The following is a 22111-nucleotide window of genomic DNA, read 5'->3' on the forward strand; positions in this document are numbered from 1 at the left end:
AACAGGACATGTTGCAGTTTGAGAACAGATCACAACTCTAGTTGCAAAAAGTCTCATATCTTTCTGCCACTATGCTGCATACTGCTGTCATCTACACCAACCAATTAGTTAGTTAATTCAGTACTTCTGACTTCTTGCTTTGTCAGGTTGATGGACAAATGAACTGTAATAACTTCAATACTGAACATTTCCTTTAATGATAGCAATCGTGTGTGTATTGGCAGAAATCAAATATAATATTCATAGGTGAGTTTTCATTAGTGTTTAGTGTTCACCTGAAAAAAAAGGATTGATGTGTTTTCGTTTCCTTAGAATGGACCAGTATTATCTATGGAGGGAGCGGATCCTCTTGGAGTCCACCATGTTGAACCGCTATGTTTCTACAGTAGCCCAGAACGGACAAACCAAACACTGACTGTAGATATCTACAACTTTACCACTAGATGCCACAAAATCCTACACACAGCCTTTGTTTACACTTGCAGCACTCAGTTGTTCTAAATAAACTGAGTAGGGTAGTTGTATTTATTATAAAAACAGTAACACATATAAACTTCTGTTTTTTAATATTTGTAGCCTATAAGTTATAATCATGAGACCTGAATTTGTACGTTATAGTCCTAAGTTTTGGGTGGAACATTCTCTGGTTCCAGCCTCTAAAATGTGAGGATTCAAGGCTTTTATTTGTCATACAGTATATGATAGTAAACTGAATATCTTATACTTAGCTATCTGAAAACTTCCTTTTAAGGTCTGGGAAATTATAACAGTTATTTTTCACCATTTTCTGATATATTAAAGAAAAATTATTAAGTAATTATTTGCGAAAATGAAAAATACAGAAAGGCCTGGAACCCAAGAGCTTGTGGCTTTAAAGCAACAGCATTAACCGCTGAACTCTTACTTATTCTTAAAAATCACAGATTGGAGAAGAATGAATGTTTGAAAGCACTGAACATCGAAGATTGATGATTTATAACAGTGTAAGAGTTTTCATTAGTGGATTTTGCTATAATTTTATCTATCTCCATAACACCTCCAAGGCCACCTTGGCCTTGAGCCTTTATTTCCAGGAAGAGATGAATGCACCAGAAAAAAAAGTATCTTATTTAATTCCTTACAAAAGGCGGAGGAATTGCCCTTCAACAGGCTGAATAAAAATACCAGTGTCAACTATACACAGTAACCACACTACTCTTTAACAAAGGCAGCGGAACATAAAAGAAGCAAAAGGTAGGAGAGTAAACACTTTACATTCTGACACTCATTAAAAACAGACAAGTCCACCCTTACCCGGGGGAAAGCACACGTCATGATATAGAGAGAGGCAAATACCAAACTGCATGGCATGGTATCAAAGGCATTTCTGCAGTCCAAAGGTCAGGTGATGGTAAAAGGTTGCTGAGAAACGGAGCTGCTGGACAGTCTTTCATCAGTGGGAGGCAGCTGGAGTCTCCACAGAGGCAGTGTTACTCAGGGCTGCAGGCACAGTGGGGCTACTCCAATATGACATTTCACATCCAGATCTGCCACAGTAATGGCATTTTAGCCACTTTTAAAACAGCCAGATTGGCCTTCCTGTTCTGTTGAAATTTTTATAGGCGGCAATTTTTTCATTGTTTGGGTTTATTACAGTGTCTGAAGGAAATTGGATAGGTTGTCAATGTGGAAGAGGCAATTGAGGGCCAACGTGGAATTGATTGGCTGATACAAACAGTACACATATACGCAATATACAACCAGGATGGGTAGAAAATATACCCTGCAGTGCAACCAAGCCACTCTAATTTCCACTGAGGAGCTACATCCACACTTAAATGAGAATAAGAGATCTCGAAATTAACATAAAAATATATTTTTCCTCGTCTTGTTATTCTTAAAAAAAAAAAAAAAAACAGCTTGAAAAACCAACATCAGGAAATATGTTTTGAAGTAAAGCATCTACCCATGCCGTTACAAGATCAATTTGTCCAACTCTTATCACAATTATTTATTTATTTCAGCCTGTGTCTCTCTCTCTTCTCTCTGGTAGGAAATGGTCAGTGTGGTTTTCCTTTGAAGTCCCCTCTAAAATGATTTGTCCCATTCGCTCGGAGGAATTGCATTCGCTGATGGTTGCACATGGTATTTGTTGTTAAGTGGTATATGCTACAATATTCCTGCTTTGTCAGATTAAAGGAAGGCAAAATGCACTGATATTGCCTGATAACCAGGCGCATAATATATATATGTATAAAAAAATGTTGGAAATAAATATTCATGAGAAAATGTTCCAGCAAAACAAAATGCAAATTTAAAGTGATCATCCTTGAAGCAGAAGTTATTGGATCCTATTGAGTGCATTAAGGGTGACTGCACAAATGTAGTCTTTGTTGCTCATGTTTGCATTGTGTTGTATTTTAAAATAAAAGATATATAAAGTGAAGGGACAGTCAATCCAATTATATTAAAAGGATAACAGAAGCAGGGACAAACTGCCACAAAGATTTAACATGCATTTGAAAATGCTCACAATGACTATGCTAACATGTTTAGCAGAAACAATGTATAAAACCATGTTCACCATCTTAACATCTGCTATTTAGCAGAATGCTGATGTGAGTATGATGTGAATGTGATTAGTTTTGCTGGTATTTGGTCAAAAACCAACAAATTGAACAAAATAAAATTCAGACTTCATTATGGCTTAAGGAAAATTAAGGGCTCACTAAAGTTGTTAGATACAGCATCCGGCCACGATGGATATCTTAAACAAATGCTGTGCTGACCCATCCTGTAAATGTTTAGATATTTCAGTCTGAACCAAAGTGATGGACCAACTGGCAACATTGCCATCCCTCGAAACATGCCACTAACATGGCTATGATAAATACAAACACTAAACATAACCGAAAGAAGCCCCATTGCTATTTTAGCATATTAAACAGCAGGTCAACCAACCAGTATATACAAACTCATCATGTAGATGGTCTACGGAAAGATAATAAGTAAATAGTTCATAAAAAGATGTAAACATTCTTACTCTGCACTAGTTTGCTGTTATCTACTTTGAACTTGTTGAGAAAAGAAATGGGATAATACTCAAAACCTCATGCACCATAGTATCGTTTCGAGGAAGCCTGTCAGGACATTCTCAAATAGATGTGCCTTTGCATTAATTATGGCACAGGATATTGGAAAGAAAGCCTTCAAATCCATCGGGAGGGGTCATCATTACATGTGACCTTTCTCTGAGATGAGTTTTGCCTCTGTGCCTCTGCACTTAGTTCTTTGATTAGAAATATAATGTGAGCTTTTGACTATCATAAGACGACTGCATTCTCCAGCAGCTTCTTTTTGATTGACACATGATCGCTTCACCTGCCTCCACTTGCATTATGTAACTAGAGTAGAAATCAAATGGAAGACCAGTGACTTACTTACATATAGACACATGTCATTAGCATTGAAAGACAAGAAAAATACACAATTAAGCCCTTTAAATAGCAATTACATATGCATTAAGCACAGACACTATAGCCACACAGACAGAAATACTGCACACATTAACTGTACACGTTTGCATGCATACACACAAACAATACACACATGCACAGTGCAGAGACTCCCTGCCTGCCATATATGATTTACATTTAGTGGTTGAATAATCAGTTGACATGCAGCTCAGGGAATTCTATGCTTAATAAGTGCCTCTTCACATAAGCTGTATGCCGGAGTTATCTCGAACATGAGACTGCTGTCAAAATGTCAATGAATCTCAATTTAACTACCAACTTAATCACATGGGCACCATCTCCTACAGGCAGGCTGAATGTGGATTTCCATATTGCAAGTATATCCGGAACTATTGGAATAAAGGAATCTGGGGAAACTGTAGTGTGCAGTTTAAAATGTTTTATAGGTCATTAGGCATTCATTGTAATTAAGCAGGTATATTTGGGAATATTTTACCCTAGTAAACAAAATGTTGATTTGCTACATAAGGCAATATTTTCTCAGCTTCTGTCTGGGTGGAGTTTTGTCATCTCAGCTGTCAGAACTGTTGTATAGTTTCTATTTTATTTAATATTTCATTTTCAATTCAGAAGAAAGCTCATATCAGTGTGAATCATTACTGACAGACCAAGATTCTGGTCATGAAGACACTGATTGGGGCAATATTAGCAGGGAAATATTTAACCTTAGAAAATATTTTTAGAGATTAAATATCACGTTGTGAGCGATAAGTAAGATTTCAAGCTCATTAACAAAAAATTTCAGTGGACTAGAAGCTACAATTTCCAATAGTTAGATTAGCTATATTTGTATCTTTTGGCCCCACATACAGTGTGATAATTGTCAGAGGATTAAAGAATATTCTGTGTTCCTTTTTCAAACCATAGAAATCGTTTCCAAAAACATCTGACCAACATGCCCCTCCCTTTCAAAAAATATCTTTCAGAGCCTCCCTTTTATTCCCTGGCTTCCCCTTCTCCACGCTCCCCACTGGTACCAGCCATGCTGTGTCTGTGGCTGCCAGCGCAAGCAACCCTTTTGCCTGGCGCCTGGTCGCTGTCTCTAGCTTGGAGGGGCGGGGGTTGACTCACTGACCCCCCTCCTGCACGGAAGAAGATACGAGGAGGCAGGGGAAAGCGGTGGTGAGGGATGCACAGTCACAGAGCTTTTTGCCTTTTAGGCGTGGTATGATCTGCCAGAGCTTATTTCCACATTTAGAGTACTAAGTGTCTGATAATAGCATGGATATGTGTATTTATTTGTATGGTTTCAATGCAGTATGAATACAGACAGTTGCTGCTAAAGCTACCAGAAGGACACGTCAACCATGAATTTCTTTCCACTTCACTTCTTTTTCCTCCTCGCAGTTTTTCACACATTTACAGGACTCATGAATTGCTGTGAGAGCACCTCCATTTGCCTTTTGGGTTTCCACAAGAGTGCAGCTCCCACTTGGGAAACAGCTGTTAATAATAATGATAGTGAGGAAATACATTCCTTATGCCCCACACATACATAAAGTATTGTTTTTTCTGTGTTTTTTTTCTTTTCTTTAGGAAGCCGACTTCCCTGCGATCTATAATGGAGTAGATATTGCTGGGCCTATTGATTGATGTCTCCTTCCCCCCACTTTGACATTTGCTTATCCTCGTCCGCATCTACTGCTATTGACGTTCGCTCTATCTGGACATCTTCCTAAGCTGTTTTGTCATTTGTCACCTCTTAAATAAAAAAATGGAGGAAGGGGGAGTTGTCAGTGATAAGACTTAATGATACCAACCACATTGGTGGTTTTATACAAGCTTGGAGAAAGAGTACTGTCTGTGGAAAGCATATACTGTGCTTTGTTTAATTTCCCGCTCTATACCTCTTATGGATCCAATGAGCAATTTTACCAGGCATATTTCTATTTTTGCCACTAAGAAGCAGGCTACAGGAGACCCATTCGGCAACCTCTTGCATGCATTCACTCATAACTGTGGTCAATTTACCACAAATTTACTGAAAGCAGGCTTTTCGGTTTAACACCTTTTAAACTAATGTATTTGAAGAGCCCACTCCACAGGCTCTCCTGTCAAAAGCTACTATTTTGCCCAACTTACCCTCAACTCTCCACTTCTTGAATACAAACTGGTGAGATCAACACATCCACATTAGAGCTGTTGCTAATAAAACGCCCTCTGAGTGAGTTTTCAGGGTTTATACTTTGCCAGCTCTTTATTTGTAGGACAGTAAATGCCACGCTTCCTTAACATGCATTTCTACAAACACAGTCTGGCGCAGATTTTCTCCCCATGAGGTGGAAGACAGATTTTTCCTTTCCTCCCTCCCTCTTCCCATCCATCCCTCCCTCACCCTGGCTCCTGCAGAGAGGCTATTATTGCAGCTAATTATCTACAAATAGGCCCAATATGACAAACACAGCCCTGTACCAGTGCTGGCTAAGCGCAGGAATCAGTCTGAGTGGGAATAAAAGAATCTAAAGGAGGAGAGGAGAGGCAGACAAAGAACAGGACAAAAGTCACAGTGAAGAAAAAAAGGAAAAAAATGTGAATCAGAGATAATTGAGAAGAACGTGATAAAGACACAATGTGGAATAAGATGAGAGAAAATGTGGTGCTAAAAAAGATATAAGTGGGAGGCAGATGGGCGAAGAAAGGCAGTGACACCAAAAGGGAGACAGCATAGAAGAGACTAACACGGGAAAATGATCTTGTCTATACAGTGTGCGACGGTTGTTGCCAATGGCAACTGTCCTGCGATGCACAGGCCGCATCCATTTAGCTCCCAGCATGCCTCATGATCAGGGCAGCTCAGGGGTCTAAGGCTGTCTGTCTCATTTCCATAGAGAAACTCATTTACCAGGCAAGCATGGAGGGCTATGATGCATCAATGGGTGCTTGATTAGATCCTTACCGCTGATACATATGAATATTTATCAGTGTTGAATGAATACACATTTACTCTCCTTTCATCTGGATCATCCTGAGTGTCCTCCTGCTCTCCTCTTAATTTTTTCCAATGAATATGTCACAGGAGCATCAGGGCCCCCGACAAAGTGACAGCACTCAAGATAATCTGGTTATTGTTGCCCTGCGGTGATGATCAACACTTACTTTAAGTTTCACAAAATGCATCAGGCTTTTGTCTTGTTGTGTTTTATTTGCCATGGTGACAACAGCTCTTACAGACCTAAAGGAAATGAATACGGGGGACGGTAATCAAAGCAGCACACTTAAAAGGATGTGTGTTTAGAATTCATTGCTGCTGCAGATTAGTGTTTGGCTGCACAACTGAAGCTGCAGGTGTGATACGAATGCCAAGACAAGTTGGAATCACAGAGTTATTCCTGTCCCATGAGCCCAAACGCAGAAGATGCACACATTCACAAGCACACCCACTCTCACTCTTTTTTTCCCAACACACAACGGATATTTTTAGACAGTATAACTTACATCACTAACTCCGGCCTCCACTATCTTCATGCCTGTCTCCTTCTCCAGCTGCTGCTTCTGTTGAACTGCACGGGAGACAAAAGCAGAGGAGGTGTTGAGTATGAGCAGTGGATGACAAAGTAGCAGATTTTTCAGTTCCTGAGGCAGAACAAGCGGTCACTGAAACTGAGAATGATGCAATGGATGTAACAGCATGAGTCAGATGTCAAACTGGTCATAGAAAATGACTGACCAACACACACACATACACACATACACACACAGAGAGAAAATCTTCATCAAGAGGAGAAGCAAAACAATCTTCAGGGTTAGACAGCAAGCAGTCCACCAGCTGACAGGAGTCTGACATTGAGGAATGATATGCTGTCTGGTTAGTAGGCCTATAATAGGTACAGGGTCTACAGCCATGCTCAGACTGTGTGAGGCTGTACTAAATGCTATTGCCAGCTTGTTAACAAGCTCATAATGAAAATGCTAAAATACTGATGTTTAGGCTGGATTTCACTGGACGATATCACCACTGCAACACTGGACAGATTAATTGTACATGTTCAATTTCTATCATGGTTGATTTATATTCTCCATCAGTAACTGTGTTTACATTACTTTGTGATACCAGCGACTGAATGTGGGACAAAAAGAGTTGCAATGAGCTGAAGGTTTGCAGTGGGGATGGTTTTTGTTGGATGTGTGTTACTGAAATGGAGACGATGACTAAGCCTTTTTTCATCGTCCCACATTAGATTTACTTCAACTGTCATAGCTCCAAAATGCAAGTCTTAGCGTGTTAGCATGGTAACATTTGCTAATTAGCAGAAAACACAAATGCCGAATTCCATTAGTTATACTACTAGTTATACTGGTGAAATTAAAATTGTGACCTGTTGATGAAAAGTTCAAGGATCACCAGAGTTATTGCCAGTCACTCTGAGGGGGACATGAATGTCTGTACCAAACTTCATAGGAATTCATCCAATAAATGTTGACCTATTTGACACAATACCTCATGGTGTCCTTGAGGAAAAGTCAGAAGATCTCCAAAATCATTGGGCATCATCCTCTGGGGACCATGAATGTTTACAATTCACATATTTCAGTGTGCACAGAAGTGGTGAAGCGACCGACATTGATTGACCGACATTGAACCATGCTGCTTGCATGGTTGAAAATATAAAACACAAAAAAAGTTTACCAATAAAACTTGACCGATATCCTCACACACAACTAAAGATTGCCAGAAAGCAGATGAAGTGCTTGTAGATTCACAGCACACAATAACTTGAGCTCCTGCCTTTGTTCTTGCAGTAATTAATACACCACCCGAGTTTGATCCTCAGATCTATTGATCTAATCAAATATGGCATGCTATTTCCAAAGCTTTGTTCACGAAAGATATTCTCATGCAAATCAAACCAAAGTGAGGCAATGTTAAATATCCATCGTTCAAGATCACACATTTCGCCGACTTTTTTTTTCCCCCTCCTGTGCTTAACGCCCCTTCCTCACTTTGATGGAGACATTTATATTGAAAAACAAAATCAAAGGGGCCTTAATAGATTATGCCAAATTATAGAGTGAAACGAAAAAATGGAGCATAATTTTAATTGAGTTTGTTAGCATGTGAATGTGATTGGTAATGGGGAAAAGGAAAAAAAAAAGTGAGAGTTAAAGAGAGAAAGAGAAAGAGAGCAGGTCCTTTAAATCCCATTTCCCCAGATGAAGGCTATGCAAATGACCCTGAAGAGCTGAACCCCACCTCACACTCCAAATTCGGCAAGGGCCTGTTTAATTAGTATTTTAATCTATCCCAATGATTCCACTCAGTCCACAATGTATGCAGCATTCCATCTAATTAAGCACGCTACTTTTAGGATAATCATCCATCTCCCTCGCTCTTCCTCTCTCCCCTTTTCTCTTTCTGGTTATTAAGGATCCTGCAAACATTGATCATCCTATCACCTCATCAACATGGCAGCAAAGGGGACATCTTATATTTTAGGTGTCAGACAGGGTTTCCTGAAGGATGGCTAAAAGGAGGATAAAGGAGGCAGCAAGAGAGCTGGAAAGGTCAAATATACATTCAAAGTCTCTAAATTAGAGTGTCACATAAAAGAAGTAGACGAGAGGAGAAAAAAAGGAAATCTTCTGCCATTAGTGAGAGGAGGAAAGTCTTCAACTGGCATGTCTCAACTCACTTTCACGTCATGTTGCCACCCCTGTATTTAGTCAGACATATTGCCTCTCCATAGATAGCTACAGTACCTGCATGGTCCTGGTGCTATTTAGGAGGGGGGTAATGAGCGAGGTAATTGGGCCCAGCTGGGTGAGGTCGTAGGTGGTGGGCGGAGGCGAAGCTGCTAAAAGGTCACACAACGTTTTGGTCCTAATGAGGACCCCTCTGGGGTCGCAACACATCATGAGTCGAACTACGAAAGATTAGCCTGGAATCAACACACATATATACACGTCACAGCGGCTGCAGCTCGGGTTTTGACTGACAAGCTGACATTAACCATTTTATGGTGAAACCAAAGAAGCCTGAAGGTCAGTATTTACTTTTGAATCAAAGCTGAGGACTCTCCAATCAACCTGAGGGAAAGGACAGCCCCACAACAGCCACTTTAAATGTAAATACAATGTACTTGCCGAGCTCATTAGCCGGTAACTGGAGGGATCTGGGCTGAAGAGAGAATCCAGCCAATGGATTGCTTGTTCTGTCACTGACTGTACAGATAACAGCCTACAGCATCTCTTTTTGGTCACCCCTTATATTAACCTCCCACTGGAGCTCACTCTCTTTCTCCGTTTCTCACAGACACACACACAGATTTTGTAAGCTTCAAATTAGCCACCAAATACTCCTGACAGACTGTGGAAAAGAGATGTCAGGTCTCATTTCAGAGAGGCTCCTCCAGCCATTTTAATAGGCATTGTCTGAGTCTATCTAGTCTGATCTCTAATATCGAGATCTGATCCCTGCTGCTCATTTGATCTTTTTGGTTTCCGAGTCATATTGAGCCATATCATCTGATGTTCACCAGGCAAAAAAGCACAGTAAAAAGGCTTTGTATGTGTGTTTAAATGTGCTGCATTTTCATGTGCCTTCAATTGAAATTACAAACCACACAGTAGTTTTAATGGAGAATATAAAATAGATAATTGCCTGGGACTATTCAGTATAAATTCAGTAAAAGTGGGTGATTCATATTTTGTGAATAAATGTCTTAACTGGATGACAGTGTCACTTTTGTACAATGCAATTACTATAAATCAAAAGTATTATAATTAAAACTACTTCAATTAGTAAAATACTAGCTCTCTATCTATCACTCTGGGAGAGAAGGTGGCTGTTGGATCTCTAAAATAAGATCTTCATGAAATAAAAAAACTATTTATGGTCATATTTTTTTTTTCAGTAATAGCCTTTCAATGAATTTTCTTTAATTACCTCTATAGAGGAGTTTTTCATTTTTGGTGGCGGAGTCCACCATTGTTGCACTGGATTCAGATTGCCTACCTACATATGAGGAATCCACAGAAAACACACAGTGTTTCTGTTTTTAATGTAATCTAATTGATATCAGCCTCACTGTAATTGTTCACTGCTCTCATTACACTGTGTCCGAGCTGTTACTGCTAATGTAAACTGAACATTTCCTACTGCTGGTTCTTCGCATTGAACTAAGATGGGTTTTGAAGCAGTCACAGCAAGCACAGTATATTTATCACCAAGGTTAGAGTTGATCAAGATCACTCATCCAAAATGTGTCTACAAAACAGCGTTCATTTTCTGCATTTTTCAGCTGCAGATCATTTTCATCATATCTTTGCAAGGGAGTAATGGTACAAGAAGGAGCAGCCACAGTGACTTTGAACTTTACTGTGCCCTGCTATTGTGTGGAAAACTATACATGCTGTGTGCAGCATGAAATCGGATCTCTTTTGTACTGTTTTTCTTTATTCTTTATCAAAACAACATGGGTTTGTTTGACTGCACTGTAAACAGATACACCAGTTGCTCTTCTGTTTCACCTACTCAACCAGGACTGAAATCTTAAGGGTTTAAATTAAAACTTTAAATAAGTACTAAGTAAAAAGTAGTCTCATTCACATGCAGTGCAGTTAAATATATAGTATATATATGTATTTTTTCTTTATTACAGAAACATGAAACACCTGGAACTGTGCCTGCTGCCAAAGGACATCTTTCATTTAAAAAAAATTACACTGTGTTAATAAATATTAGAAGTGCACTGAGGAGTGTGCTTTGATATAAACCACGATCACAATGTCTCTGTTAAGCATCCAAACATTCAGTCAGGTGAACAGGAAGAACAGAAGAACACTTCAAAAACTCATCAAGGACTTGTCGAAGGAGAGGAAAAGGCCATTTCAATCATCAATCTAAAGAAAGATTCAAAAAACCTTCGACAAGAACACTAATGAATGAAAATGCAGCAAAAACATACAAGCACACATTTAAGCTTGATTTTATGTGACCTTTAAATTGCTCTGTAGCATATGCGCTCAACACAAATTATCGTGTGGCGAGATATAATTTGATTAAAATGTTGCTTTTCTCTGCCATATGCTGCAAACTGAAGCAATTGTGCTCTCCTCATCATAGATTCTAATAGCAATTCAGAAATGATTATCATGAAGTCATCAGAGCTTAAAGTCATGAATATATATATTCATTTTTCTGATATACGACAGGGTTGTTATTGTTAGAAGCAATATAAATTCAGCATCGGGAGACAAATCACAGACTGTAGGCAGTAAGTATTTTGTATTTCAACACGACGCAGCAGCCAGTGCTGTCACATGATCGTAATGTTGCCTCTTTGGCCAAATGGGGGTATATAGTTGACAAAATGCATATTTCACCAGCCTCTGATTGATCTGTTAATATTGAATAACATCCACATCCATTCCATCTATCTCCCCCCTCCCTCCCCTGCTCCTCAGGTCGTCTATTCACCACTTCCATCTCTCCATCCGTCACTCCAACCAAACAAAATGAAAGTGTTTATTGCGGAGGAGGGCTGACGCTCACGCCTCTCCACAGCCGTTAGCCTTATCAGCAGGCAATCGCTCCGATATTAAAGCTGCCATTCCGCCCATCACTTTCCCCTTGCACATATGATGGCTGTCTCTACCTATCAGAGTGGAGAGAGGAGGAGGAGGAGGAGGAGAGAAGAGGAAGAGGAAAAGAGAGGGAGATGCACCTGATCCCCCTGACAGATAAGATGCACGGCAACTCATTTTTCAGTCAAAATCCTAGGCGGGAAACAAAAACAATAATATCCCTTCATGGCTCCGAGTATGAAGAACCACAGCGCTGACTTCCGTGCAGCAGCGGATTCATTACATGTATGATATATATAACATGTATGTGACCCCTTTACATCTGACTTCTACACACAGATGCTTATCAAAATGTAAATCTAGGCACGGATATTGTTGTCGCTTTTATAAGGTTTATTTGTTCATGTTCTTGTTTTTTCACTTCCAGTAAAGCTTCTAGGAAATTAATCATAGAGGAGGATATTCTACAGGAGACACAAACACACTAATATAAAATGACTTTGATATTTTTTTTATGGTAAGGATAAACATATAGTAAATAACTTAATATATACTACTATCTGAGCCGGCCAGAAAATCAGACCCACTCCTCTCCTCTGTCTCTTCTTGTTCATGCATATCAATTGTTATTCTGCTCCTTCTGGTTTATATAAATCAAGACACCCAATCAAAGGACCTGCACCTCTGAGAAAACCTACAAATGAAACAGGGGGACAAGTTGGAGCTGAGCCAGAGGGGAATAACAGAGTGCAAAAGTAAAAAACAAAAAACAAAAAACCAAGACACTTTTTACATTCAATGCCTCCATCTAACAACATCATTATGTGCTAATATCTAATCAAGATATGATTAACTCATTAACATCGTGTCAGGACTAAATATTAAATCAAAAGATGGGCATAAAAAACATCTGCAATTAAGAATTATTTCCGTATTTGATTAATCTAAAGATAATAAGATAAGGATAAAGATGACTTCAAATTGCTTGTTTTGTCTGAACTACAGTCAAAAATCGAGTATTCAATTTAGAGCTGAAACGACTGGCCGATTACTTGATTTGTTAATTAATAGAAAATTAATTGATTAATTTAAGTAATTTTAAGAAAATCCAAAAGAATAATTGGTTCCAGCTTCTCAAATGTGAATATTTGTTGGTTTTCTTAGTCTTCTACAGTAGTAAACTCAACAGTTGAATACGTGAACTTTTTGTTGTTTTGGGGAAATTGTGACTATTTTCTGACAATGTATAAACCAAAACAATTATTCAATTGATAGAGAAAAATATCTGCAGATTAATCAACAATGAAAATAATTCAATTTGGACAGAGAGAAGAAGCGAATCCACACATTAAGAAGCTGGAACCAGTTAATGTTTGGCATTTTTGTTTGATAAATGACTTTTAGAATATTAAATAATTACAACAAAATTAAGAAAATTGTGTTAATTAATTTCCTATGAATCTTCAAATGATTTCAACACTGGTTATTGCAAGAGCACTATAACTCTCTACCTACTCACTCTTTATTACTGGTTGCTTATAATAACAATAATCTACAAATCTAATATAATTAGACATCTTTTAATATAACTGTTAAACTGAATCCTTAAAAAGTAAATATGGAGTTAAATGAGGCCAAATAATTCAGATGGAAAAAAACTCTCTCACTATACCCAACATGATGATAACCATGACATCATTAGGCTCTAATGTCCAATCACCAGTGCCAATCATATACCACCATGTCTGTCACATGGTAGGGCCATGCTGTTAACAGCAGGGGATCCTGGCTGGCTCACTGTTTATTCACCCTGATCGATCGTTTCCTGTGGATAAGCCAACAGTGCTCCCAAACAAACCAACTGCTGTTATTCAGCCTAAATCAACACACCAGAAACCTTCGCTATTTCTAACTGAATACACTGAACTCTCCCACAAAATACTGCCATGCACAAAAGCAAAAATGTTTCCCTTTAAGATGCCAAAATCTGTTTCCACATTATAGACAAAATCAAAAGACAACACAGTAGAAAAAGAGGATAGGAGATGAAGTCTGCTGCCTGGTTTCAGCTCCTCTAATGGCTGTAGTCGTGCAATCAGCATGCGCCTTGTGTCCGCTGCAGACCCTGCCGCGGCCTTTGGTATCAAACACATTACAGGCCCCTTCCTCTTTCAAACAGAACCCACATGACACATTTATAATTGCATCCTCCCTTATTAGAGGGCCCTTTCAAAGATGGCTGAATAATACACCTGGATGAGTCTTTGCCTCAGCTGCACATGTGCAGACACACAAACACAAGCTCAGACACGCAAACAACCACAGACACACATACATAATATCTGTTTCTTTGCCGCCTGGTTGATTAATAGATTGTGGCTGCTCTGACACTCTGTGTAGAATAGGCATTTTGCCTTTGATAGGTGCTGACACCAATTCTTCACGGACTGCAGGAGATTGGGGGAACAGAAGCAGCACCGGCAAATGACTTGGATGGCAGGCACCTCCAGATGTGGGAGAAAACCCACGGATGTCACTCTGCATTCTCACCGGGACACATTTACATCGTTTACGCTCCCTTTCAGAGATGACAATCTGCAGATGTGTGACATATGTGATGTGAATCACATCTGACAATCACTCAAAAAGAACGGGTATGTTTGAAGATTACAGTGAGTGATGAGGTAAACAATGCACATCTGAAACAATCACAGTCATCAGAAGTCCAGCATGCTGCAGAGCCATGCTGCTGGGTCTTTGGATGACCTTTTCCAATAACACAAGCTGGCAGCCTTGCTGTCAGCCAGACATTGCATAAAGAAACATTTACTGCAGTCATCGGGGAAACTTCAACAAGTAGAAAATGTGTTTGTGCGTCCACATCAAGAGTCCACTATAGAATACTTTGTCACTGAAATGTACTCAATGTGTGATGCTACATGATACATGAAGGTATGATGAAAAACAGTACTCAGAGGTCTTTCCTTGGGGTAAAATGGAGTAGGTTAAAACCGATTTAAGATTGTTGCTCTCTGTAAAATATGCTTCATTTCTTTCCCTGGATGCGTGTGTGATACAAGATGAAAACATCTGGAAGTCTGCCACCGTCTGAAGGGAGCCTACTGGGGGAAAGCTTATTGGAGGAAGAGATGGTGAAGCTTACGCACAGAGCAGCTCACACACACAAACACACACACACACACACACACACACACACACACACACACACACACACACACACACACTCTTCCACTGCTTCCCCACTGAGGGAACTCTGACAGAGGCAGCCCTACCTGTCACTGTGGCAGCAATTATCCTGCAGGCTCTCTCCACGGACCGTCTCCTGCAGGTCTCCACATTACTAACCACATCACTGAGCACACACATACTGGGTATGCACCCTGACGCACAGGAGGGCACACTGCACACCCACAAGTACACATACTGTACATATTCATAGACACACACACACACACACACACACACACACACACACACAGTGGCTGCATACGCCCAGTTGTGCTTTTCATCCACAATTCGCTCTCCACAAGCTAATGGCTCGAACGAATCGTAATGATGTGTTGGTGCAGACATCCTGCTCAAGCCAGGAGAAACACACATCATTACGTGGATGTGAGTGCTCATGCAAGCATGCACACATACCTCTTCTGTTATAGATAAATGCATTATCATAGCTGAGACTGCTAAAAGGTCCACAAATACACACACTTGAAAACCTAAATAAATCAATAAATATGCTAAAGATGTCATGAGGCAGTGTTTGGAAACGTAGCAGGCAGCATTAACATGAGGCCAGGATATGAGCTCCAGTGAGTCAAAAGATAATAAGTCTTGGATATTGGAAAAAACAGACATGCTCAGAAGGACAGTGTGTCCATTTTGGCTGCAGGGAGGTCTTCCCAAGGAAGGAATTGATCTGTTTCACGCTGGTTCACTGGAGCTCAGATCCAGGACCCAGTCTGAGTCTCAGGAACAGGTTGATTGTACAGAGCTGTGAAGGGTGATTTCAGAGAAAGGGAAAAAAAACGAACCCAATGTGACCTCATTACCGTAGATTTGTTCCGACTGTCATTAGGAATCACAAACGCCATCACTCAAGTCGGGAATATGAGGGAGAGGATGACAGACGGGGTGAAGTAAGCATGGGTGGGGGTGGTAGGCTGGGCTCTGCCAGTAATCAAGGGATTCGATCTGAAAGCAAGATCTATTGTCAAACAATCTATAGATAACAGAGAACATCTACACATGCAGTATATTTACCCAAGCATACGTTTGGGGCCAAGGACACAGATTTATGTTTGTGACACGAACACAATTACCACCATGACACATTAAATTGTTACCGTGATGAATCCACCATCACATGATCTCCAGCTGTTCAACCAAAGCAGGAGACAGGCATATGTTGCAAAGAAAGCCAATATTACTGCGAGTAGGCTGACAGGATTCAGCCTTCATAATATGAATATTAAATATCTATGTACCAAAAACACATCCCCCGCTCTCTCTTTCTTAACATTTGTCTGTATCTCTAAGGTAACTTATGTAATAAATGAAAAATACCCAAAAAACAACTGTTCATTTACACTTTCAATCTTAAGTGGTCCAACAGTAGCTCACTGTTACTCAAACATCATCATGTCTGTTGTTGTACAAAGTTAGTAAAACACTTGAAATTAAATTATGTAATAATAATCACTTTTGTTGTAAATCTTTTTGCCAAGTATTTTCTTTTTTAAAATATATTTTTGGGGCTTTTTGAAGCTCAAGATAGACAGGAATGGGGGAGAGAGACTGGGGGGTGACACGCAGCAAATGGCCACAGGTCGGGCTTGCACCCATGGCCGCTGCAGTAAGGACTTAGCCTCGCTGCAGTGGCCATGAGGTGCCAGTTCTTCGAGGTGAGCTGCCAGGGCACTCCAACCAATTACTTTCTTTATGCATGAATTTGTCATTTTGACTTTAAAATAGTGATAAATGCCATCACAAACACCAAGGTGATGTCTTCAAATTGCTTGTTTTGTCAAAGTTATTCATTTTCTATCACATCTAGTCATTTACTACTATCAGACTGAGAAGCTGGGACCAGGGTACATTTGGCATTTTTGCTTGAAAAATCATCAGTTGAATTTTTAATATTGAACTAATCGTTTCAGCTCCATTTGAAATTATTGACTAGTCTTGCTTAATCTTTTTCTTTTTCTTAAAAGATAAAGGCCTGCACTCTAATTGAATAAATGTGACAGAATCGGTAAAAGATGTCACCATTTTCCAAAACAATTCAAAACAACAATCCAAAATGGATCCTAAATCAGACCAACAATAGGCTGAGCTGCTAATGTGCTCCTGAGTATAAATTCATCAAAACAACAGTATAAGCTTCTGTTTTTTGCCTTTTCAAATAATTTCAGCCTCCAAGTTCCAGCTAATGCACTGTCTGAGCATCTAGATTAAATTTCGAAACTCTTTTTTTACTGAGGTATTCAAGGGCTTTCAGCTTGAGGAGGTTAATGTCAAAGCGAACACATTTGCTGTCAGTGGCCTTTAAGTCAATCCCTCTAACCACATCTACAGATGTTAGTGCAGTGCACATCTTTGCTCAGACAGTGGATAAAGTAACCTCGAGCTCCGTCCTATCTGCCTTTCCCCTCTCCGTCTCTGTGAAGCACCCTGGCTGCTCCTCAGATCGCAGCGTTAATCTCGCCGTGTTGCTTTCCTGTGTACAGCTGGGAGTGGTGGGTGTAAAATGAAAGTGTAACACAACAGTCTCACGCAGGTGTCAAAATGACAAATATGACATTTCCCTTCTGAGATTTTATTAGTTCTGATATCATTTTGTATTCAGCCTGCCTGATGTGTCACTGGGCTCTTTTTTTTTATTACTACTTCGCTTCAGGACAAAATGTGATAATCATTATTATATGTCTAAAGCAGAGCAGCTGCGACTGCAAGGAGAAAAGCAAGAAATGTATTCAGGATGCAATTCAAAAATCAAAATATACACAGTTTGACTAGTGTGTTTGCCGTTGTATAAGTCCCCCCACTCTGAATCAATCATCTTACTGCAGAGTTTCTAGAACAATCCTTTTAAAAGTGAGGCAGCAATTCAGAGTCACAGCATGATGATTAAATCTATACACCACAGAAGCGCCGACATACTGTTTTTTTCAGCATTAATTTCTTAAATAACTGCAGAATTTCTCTATATGTTCCAAGCTCTCCTGAGATTGAACTCTCAAGTAGTTAGAGAGGGGAAAGACAAGACTGTATAAGCACACCTCCCTGTCTTTTTAAGGACACCTGTTGGGCTGCATGGCTCATCTCCTCCTCATTTAGCCGTCTGTCTGGGCTCCGTGGGGCTGATTACCAGAAAGAGCTGATTCCAGTTGCACTGCTTATCAGTCTAATTAGAGCCCCTGGCAGGTGACTTGAAGGAAGTTGTGTGTCTCACGGATGTTCAGGCACAACGATTTGTACAGGCATGCTGGCTGCTGCATGTTATAAGGAAGAAGGCAAGAATAATAAAACAAATAAAAAAGAAGGATATGAAAGCATTGTGACAGATCGCTCTTGGTAAAGCTGTTTCTGTGCGGGGGCTGTATTTTCAAGGCCTTTCTGGGGAACAGGAGGTGCCTTGAGGAGGTTTAATAGAGTATTTTGCATCACAGTCATTTTCAAAGAAAATTTCAATTGGTGACAACAAGTCAAGAGAAATAGGCGACATCTTGACTAACATCCTCTGGTAAAAGTATCAACTGTCAAAAAATGAGAGAGAAATTGAGACAGGCTATGGATCTGTGGAGAGCGCTTCAATGGATACAGCCGAGAAAATGGAGGATGAAATAAAAAGCACAATTTACGGCACGAAAAAAACAGAACATCCGACAAAGAAAGAAAGAAGGGCAAAAAAAAGTTAGAGGCAGAGGCGGAAAGATATCGGGAAGAGTTGAGGACAGAGGAGGAAGCTACGGGAGGCGAACAAGTTTTCCAGGTAGTGTATCAGTCACCGGTAAAAGGTCACTAGTCTGCTGTTCGCACATCCAGGTGCTAATGTAACACCTCTCACACCTTCCTCGGTTGCGTGTGTCTGGCTGCCTGCAGGTTGGTGGGCAGAGAGACTGTTGTTTGTGCTAGAATAATATGCTCTAATCCCCCGTCTCAGATGTGGCCTTAACACAGGTAATTGGACTTGGAGTGTGAGGAAGCCTGTGGCTAGACACACAAACTGCTGTGATGCACACAAGCTGCAGTCTGATTTGAAATAAAGAATAAAATTGCTCTTTTTTTTTTTTTAATTATTTCTGCACGTTGAAGCAGTGTGAACGGGGCTGCGGTGAGACCAGTAATCGGTATGTAAAGAGTTTGGATGGTGGATTCTTTTTTTTTTTTTTTAAGCCTCTCCAAAACCAAAACTACAAGAATAGTATAAGGAATGGATTGAACAGTGTGTTTGTCTGCTCGAACATAAACAGCATAGTAGTAACACAGTGGACGTCACTTCTAAGGCCTAAAAACATTTCATTTTACATTTTGTGCAGCTACAGGTTTACAACTTCACTGTGGTGTAGTGTTTCTCCACTGTTTAGGAGTCAGTCCGTATGCTCTCAAGCAACCCCCAGTTAAACTCGTTGATTAAAAAGTCAGCTGGAGGCGGCGTTTTCAACCAACATTAGCTTAACTGGCTAACTACAGCTGACAAAATCTGCTAGCGACAGTTACTACAACTGACAAAATCAACAGTTGCTGGCGAGAAATGAGAAGCTTGCTTTTGTCTACCTGTCTATAAAGCCAAGGACCCATAGAAAACGCCATTATTATCAGTGTAAACTGTATAATGTAACGCTAAAAGCTTGACAGGCACACAGTATCATCAGTAACTAAGTGGGGCAGGGTTTGGTGAAAGGTCAGTTAAAATACATCTTTGTAGGGAAGACCTTACACAAAATAATCCACAATATCTTCATCCAAACCTTTCAATCTATGCAATGATATAGCTGCAGGTATTTATTGCTCAACTTTCTTCAAGGATAAATGGTGATCATATATATATGTGTATATATATATATATATATATATATATATATATATATTATTTTCCTTTGTGTCATCCCAAGTCAATCTGAGGTGGATATTGGAGTTAAATTGAAAGTGGGTGTCCCTTAAAGAGAGGTTTGAGATAGGAACGAGTTATCACCTCTACAGAGAGCCCAGAGAGACACAGTGCTCCTCTGTTGCAGTCCAGCCTGATGCATACAGGCCACTGACCCATGACAGTCAGCCCGTATCGATTTAAGAGGAGGCAGAGGACACAGAGAAAAAAGGGAGAGACAGAGGGGAGGGAGGGGGGGAGTAAAGAAATGAAAAACAGTGAGGAGGCCAGGGAGCAATATCCCTCTTAAAACATATCCATAATTCATTGTCTTTTCTTTCTTTACCTTCTATACTTTATTTCTTTTTCAGATTGGTGCACGGCGGGGGGGGGTGTTCATTCTTAAAAGGAATTAGCGACGTCCTATTTTGAAATGCACCCCCGTGGTACGCCTTTCACACACACAAATGTACAGTACGAACATAAGGATACACACAGGCACACTCGCAGCCTGGAACGTACAGCCAGAGTCTTATTGTGAGAACGAAGGAAATGTGCCCAACAGGAACCATTTGTATATTAGAGCAATGATTATTCCATTGCTTGAAATTTGAAATTACAATGAGGTGAGCCCATTATTGCAGGTTTTAATGCTCATAATATGAAAAAAGAAATCAGACATAATATAGGCATGTTACTGCCAAAACGAATCACTGGGGACATTGTGCCCCTGAAAAGGAAGCAGGGTCTGTTAAGTCACTTCTGTTCATTCACACAGACACAGTGCTTTTAAAAAAGTGCTTAAGCTATATATATATATATATATATATATAAAACATGTTAAATCCATTAAGCACTGTGAAAGTTGTCATAATATTTGCCTCAAAATGTAAACACTGTATTAGTGCCTGCCCCCCCTGCTCCACCCCCCCAAACGAAATCTGTAGAGGTGTGAAAACCTACATTGCAGCCGCTAATGATTTCCTTTTAAAAGTGCTGCGAGCTCCTCTAGGCATGTTCACTCATTTCTACTTCTTCTACTCATTTGTACAATGGGAAAAACATCCATATTGGCACTGGTTTGGAAGCGTTTGGTGCCAATGCGGTAAGTAGTGTGCCCTTAACATAGCGGGGCCTAATCTTACCTTACCAACAGTTTACTAGCCATATTCACAATAATTCCCTAACCTATCAATATATACAATATAATACAACATAATTTGTGTTTAACGTATTTGTAAACTATTATACCTCCTCCTGTGAAGCATCCATAAGTTAATGAATGCTCGATAACGTGGTAAAACATGAAAGTCATCATTTGAATGAGTGCAATTTTCAAATGGTAAGAATTTAAATTACATTATTAATGTCTCAACAAGAAAGTTTTACTCAGTGGCCATGAACTTTTAACAGGCTGATATGACAACTGTCTCACCAATAGCTAATTCACATTCATTTTTCTCTAAAACGCTATCTTTTGCATAATTTCAGAAAGATAGAGCGTTAATTGAACGCTTTAGCTTTTCCACATCCATCATCCACTGCTTAAAAATGCTAAATAGGGTGGATAAAATAAAGGTCGTATAAAGAAAATCATGGTCATCTTTAACAAACAGAATCAAAGAAAAATACCTTTATGATATACAAACATGAAGCACGTCTCATCTGATAAAAGAGGACAGCAACGAAATTCAGTCCAGGATCTCTCCAGGCCACAGCTGTGCATTATACTGTACATGTCACTTTGCAATATAGATATCCACCTGCAGAGTTCACTCACTCCAACAGCTTTGCAGTCAGCGGGGGGTTCATGCGTTTTGTATGACAAGATGCACAGAAGCGGCATGTAAATACAGCTGTGCCATGGGCATATCTCGGAGTTCATGCTTCTCATGATGGCCGTCAAAGCTTGTTACAGCCAACATCAAGAGAAAAAAGATAACAGATCTGGAAAGTATTTACT

At 39.8% G+C, this 22111-nt stretch overlaps 1 protein-coding gene across 1 annotated transcript in view; it reads right to left on the reverse strand.

Moving 5' to 3' along the window:
• ptprn2 (protein tyrosine phosphatase receptor type N2) overlaps positions 1–22111 on the reverse strand; it is a 126133-nt gene that overhangs the window by 43938 nt on the left and 60084 nt on the right. Inside the window, exon 11 of the mRNA XM_051410947.1 lies at positions 6951–7015. Coding sequence (XP_051266907.1) covers positions 6951–7015 — 65 coding nt within the window. The remainder of the gene's footprint in view (positions 1–6950; positions 7016–22111) is intronic.

This window comes from Dicentrarchus labrax, unplaced genomic scaffold, assembly GCF_905237075.1.
Source record: "Dicentrarchus labrax unplaced genomic scaffold, dlabrax2021, whole genome shotgun sequence".
In the NCBI taxonomy this organism is placed as follows: Eukaryota; Metazoa; Chordata; class Actinopteri; family Moronidae; genus Dicentrarchus; species Dicentrarchus labrax.